Consider the following 5273-nt stretch of genomic DNA (forward strand, 5'->3'; position numbering starts at 1 on the left):
ACCTTCAGCCCCTCAACCCTCATCAATTTGTTGCTATACACCAACCTGTGTCCATTTCTATTCTCTATCCTTTCTTCATTCCTGCTTCAACAGCTTCCTTCTCCCGAGCTCCAATTCTCTCTGCCGTTCCATCCATTTTAATGCAACTGACAGTCATGGATACACACACATTTTATCCTAGGATCCTTCCTCACATGTCAAATACACACCACTGCAGTTTTTTGTAATAACTTCATTCTATCTCCTTCCTGTGTGTTACATGTGTCTATACTTGCCAGCATCTACAGCAACTCTCTCCACCCAAATATTAATGTACGACCCTTTCATTGCACCTCTATACATTCTCCCTTTTGACACCTACGTAAATAAGCGAATTTTTATGTTGGATGTGCTCAGTGAGTGAATTCCAGTGTGCAAAGCCTACAAGTGGTGGGCAGATAGGCACACTACATCATTTCCTTTAGACCTAGTTTGTGTAATCAGACAAATTAACTTTTATTAATCCTTTAATAATCCAGCCCAAGGTTACAAATTTCTTTTTTCTGAGACAATACCTAAAACAATAGTTAAAAACTGTTTGTATGATTGAGGGGTTTATTTTAAAAGATTCAGTTTATCTTGTACTCATTTGTAACATTCCAGTCCACATACAGGAACAATATCTTCCAAAGGAAACTGCATTTCTATAGTATACATGAATGATTGGTTCCTTTTATCCTGAAGTGAGTGACCTACACTTCCTTTTTAACCTCCCCTAACCCAACCCTCTGTCCCCTACGAGAAAGGAACTGGCAATTTCAAAAGTTTCTTGTTCTCAAGTCTATCAACAGCACTAAAAATTCCAGTTTCTCAAAGCCAATAATTACATCTCATAATTTCAAGGAAAGAAAGGCATTTTATTGTCAATGACAATGATTAATGGAATACTATTTTACTAAAATATGCTCACTTGAGACAATTGCCTTCAACACGAAGTACTTGATAAATTATCAAATTCATACAAAAATTGCCCAACATTCAACACCTACAGTATGCAAAACAGTCACACAAAAACAAGACTAGTAAGTCAGTACCATAGCATACACCCTATCCTGGTGATTCATACTAATAATCATTTTAGTTCACAAGTGAATTCTGCAGCAAAAACAGCATTTGGAGAAACATCTGGATTTGTGACATGATCCTTTTTGTCTCTAGCAGCAGTAGCAGTGTGCGAGAGAGAGAGAGAGAGAGAGAGAGAGAGAGAGAGATACGATACATCCAAAATAATATGATTGGTTGTCATAAGTAAACACATTTCGGCAAAATAAGTGTACAACCTAAAACAACATATTTTGAAAATAAATTTATTTATCAAGTATATAACATTAGGTACAATCTTACGGTAACAGTTTCCACTCACAGTTAAAATGAGTTACAGTATTATACTAGGTGTCAAGGAGCAGCATAACAGTTTGGAACTAAAAAATTTTGATTTTATATATATATATATATATATATACAATTTTATGTACATGAATTATTCAAATACAAGCATGGGAAATGGCAGCAGTTCACAAATTCATTGAGCACTGAAAAATTTACAGATAAAATATGTCTTTGCCAGATATCAAAACAGTTAAGAGAATATTCGAAACTAACAATTGTGTTACGAATTAGCATAAACTATGCCAATTCTTTTTGTCTGAACTGATGCCTTCCCGTAGCGTCTTGTTGCTTCTGTCAGGAAGGCACCTTCCATTTGTCTGACTACCTCATTGAAGAACATATGGGCAAGCTGTGAATGCAAAGTTGATCGAAATTCAAAAGATACAGAAAAATCAATAATGCAGGATTTCGGATTATTTTTCAAACCAGGACTAAATTTCCATATTGTTAGCAAATGGTTAAATAATTTTCCTTCTGTGCACTCTGCTTTCACTAGATGTGGTTTCACAAGAGTTACACTTGATGTGTAACTTTCATTTATTGGAGGGAAGCCAATAACAAGATCAGCTTTCAAATGACCTGGTCGTTTTGAGAAAACTATAGATTTTTTACAAAATGGAACAAATTTCTTATAGTTCTCAACGTCAGAAACCACATCAAACATTTGTTCCATGGAATACCTGTAATGTAAAAGCAAGGTTTCTTTTTATGAAATGGCTGGAATTTATTGACGAAAAACTAACACAAAATTATCCAACAAAACAAAACAATAATCGCTTTTCGGAAGAAGTTAATATATTGAATACGACACACACTGGAGAAATCTGAAGTTGTGATGGACAGTCCGTTTCACATCTTCGTGATTTTCGTATGACAAAAGTGCATGTAAAACATCCCAAGGGCAATGTCCATATATAACTTTTCTGTAATTCTACATACCCAACTAGCTTTCTCCCAGAATATTCCTTCTTTTTGTCGCTGATCCCAGTAAAACTGAAGAACGGTCGGTAGTCTTGGTTGCTTATGTCTTCTGGGAAAAAGGTAATAATCTTTCCTTGGTTGATACATGACTTGTGTCTTACGAAGACGTTTCTGCGAAATACGCAATAAAATCACATGAAGTCTGCATAAGTTCTAACTTACAGCTCACAATCTTACACACAGTCTTCATATTTACCCACATGCGACTGAGCATCTCACTTGACAACTACAGCGTATCAGCTGACGACCAAAACATAAACTCCTCCCTGCTGCCATCGCCACATTTTCCCTACTGAACTGAACTGATAGTGATGGTGCCACAAACCAAAGCAGAAGGAATGACGCAAGTACAAACCAAAGATTTTCTTGTGTGTTTTTGGTAATACCTTCAGTTGTACAATAAAATACTTATTACCTGATTCATGAAGATCCTAGTATGTCGATACAGTAGAGGCTACTGTAGGGGCAGAAATATTCAATCTCGCTACTTTACCCACTTCCAGCAGCCACAACAAATATGGAAAGATCAACGTGCGCCTAAAACTGACACCAGTAACATGATGGCTGAAAAATTACTCTTTTCTACTGACATGCATATTTTTTGTTAACTAATATTTATTGGCTCTAGACTACATCGTCCACACGGCGACCAGGCGCATCCATACGCAACGATCTGCCTGCGCACATCACATCTGCGCAAACAGATCGTTGCGTGTGAACAGTAGTTTTGGGCAGATATGAGATCTACGCAAACCTGGAAGTTGGAGGTTTGAACAAAATTGCTCAAAACTTTTAGTTCAAACCACATTTACGCAGACAAGGTGGTGCAAACGGACAGAAGATCACAGCAAATCTGGGGCTAAAACATGTTTGACTCACCTGTTTCTTCATTATAGTGCTTCTCGTCTGTGTATGAAGAGTGAATTTTTAAAATGACAGACACGGGGCAGTGTTTTAGATAGATCATTACCGAACTTGTTGAAATCTATAGGAGTCATACATGTTTGTGGAAAATTAAATGGAGGAATACAGCGCTAAAGATAAGATGGCATCTGATTATAATTCTTTAACAGAGAAATTACGAGTGGTTCGCCCTGCAACAAACTGGGAAATATTACACAGAAAAAATAATCGTTGTGGACTATTTACGGCACAGAGCTAAGTAAAGAAAGCTGTCCGATCTGGCGCTAGTGGATCGCTAGCATACTTTCACTCAATGCTGTGTTATGCCATAATCTATTGTAACATGTGACAGGGTAGCAAGAAAATTGAGCCCTATTTGTTCTAAAGAAGGTTGTGGTTAGAATATGGTGTTCAGCTGGTAATGGAAGATCTTTGAACAGTGCCTTAAGAGACATGGTTATTAATGCACTTCTTTCGCTTCCTAATATAATTTGTACTTCATAAAAAGCATGATTAAGAGGTGAGCTGTAAAATTCACTGCCAAAATATTACAAGTGAAACTCTCCAGAGATACTTCAGATCACTGTCTACAATTGAGAATGGAATGTTATATTCTGGAGCAAAAGTTTCTGATAGACTGAAGGCAACAAATTGAAAATCTCGACCTATAAACAAACTTTTTTTTGTGGTAAGGTCTTGTGGGACCAAACTGCTGAGGTCAACGGTCCCTAAGCTTACGCACTGCTTAATCTAACTTAAACTAACTTACACTAAGGACAACACACACACACACACACACACACACACACACACAAACCCATGCCTGAGGGAGGACTCGAACCTCTGACAGGGAAATTGAAACATAATTCACTGGCTACCTGTATAACATCTAAGAATATACTGGTCTCAAACACGTCCAAAACTGTAAAAATATGGTCTGGTCTGTATCTTGGCATAATTGAGAACCAGTACTTTACTTGCCTGAATGAAACTATCCTTCAGGACAGTGTAAGTAGATCACTTGTGCTGTGTATGATTTCGCTCGGAGGTTGTTTCGAAACTGCAGTCGCAAATTCTAGATCCTTGTAGCTCATTTTGCTAGGAATTTTAATATTACTGTCAGCTGTTCATGTGGAGAAATATCTCTCCTCATACAAGTTTCTTCCCCTATTATACTGGGCTATATGAACGTCAAAGGATATTTACACTTTTCTAAATCCATCCTCAAACAATTAAGCCAGTTGTCGAGTTCGCCACGGAACCTGTAAATTTGTGTACAAAATCTTAGCTTAAGCAGCGTCTAGGTAACTATTTTGATATGTCCTCCTGTTTCTGAGATTTTGTTTCCTTTTTGTTTTTTGCAACAAAAGTTGCGAACACAAACTGTAATAGAATTTACTCCATTTCTGAATACATGAAAAAAACTTTGAGGTCACTGAACGAGAGTGTATTCGATTGCCATTGAAATTTCTTTTCTACACAGAAAGGTGAACATGCCACATTTGCAGCAATCTACTGCATGCACAGACATTTCCACAGATAACTGTGCAGACAGATCGTTGCGTGTGCGCAGGCATTCAGAAGGCATCTACAGAGAAGATAGAAGTGGTTGACTCTATGACAAGCTGGGAAACGTTACACAACACTGGACTTTTTATTGCGTAAGGCCAAGCAAAGTAACGAAATCTATTCGATCTAGTGCTCCACTATTGCTGCCATACTTTCACTCAGTACTGTCCTACACCAGAATCTAATGTGCGTTGTGACAGGGTAGAAAAAAAGTAGGCCTTATTTGTTCTATAGAAGAGTACAGTCAGATAATTGCGTTAAGTGATAATGGACGATTTTGGAACTGTGCTTTCATGGACATAGTTATTATTAAACTTCTTTTACTTCCTAACATAATAATTATGTGGTTCCTAACAAGAGTTATTTAGAGGTGAACTGTAGAATATCCTGCC

At 37.3% G+C, this 5273-nt stretch overlaps 1 protein-coding gene across 2 annotated transcripts; it reads right to left on the reverse strand.

Annotated features, from left to right (window-relative positions):
- Nucleotides 1-1330: 1330 nt before the first annotated feature.
- Nucleotides 1331-2772, reverse strand: LOC126175341 (coenzyme Q-binding protein COQ10 homolog A, mitochondrial). 2 transcript variants are annotated; one of them, XM_049922062.1, is made up of 3 exons: nucleotides 2610-2772; nucleotides 2368-2520; nucleotides 1331-2108 (listed from the first exon to the last, which is right to left on the reverse strand). In XM_049922062.1, exons 1-3 carry the CDS (start codon nucleotides 2621-2623, stop codon nucleotides 1649-1651), a joined length of 627 nt encoding a protein of 208 aa, XP_049778019.1. In that variant the 5' UTR covers nucleotides 2624-2772; the 3' UTR covers nucleotides 1331-1648. The 2 variants fall into 2 exon arrangements, with proteins under 2 accessions (XP_049778019.1, XP_049778018.1); XM_049922061.1 differs by having other exon boundaries at nucleotides 2606-2767.
- Between the last annotated feature and the right edge of the window lie 2501 nt (nucleotides 2773-5273).

The sequence above is a fragment of the Schistocerca cancellata genome, chromosome 3, assembly GCF_023864275.1.
Source record: "Schistocerca cancellata isolate TAMUIC-IGC-003103 chromosome 3, iqSchCanc2.1, whole genome shotgun sequence".
NCBI classification, from domain to species: domain Eukaryota; kingdom Metazoa; phylum Arthropoda; class Insecta; order Orthoptera; family Acrididae; genus Schistocerca; species Schistocerca cancellata.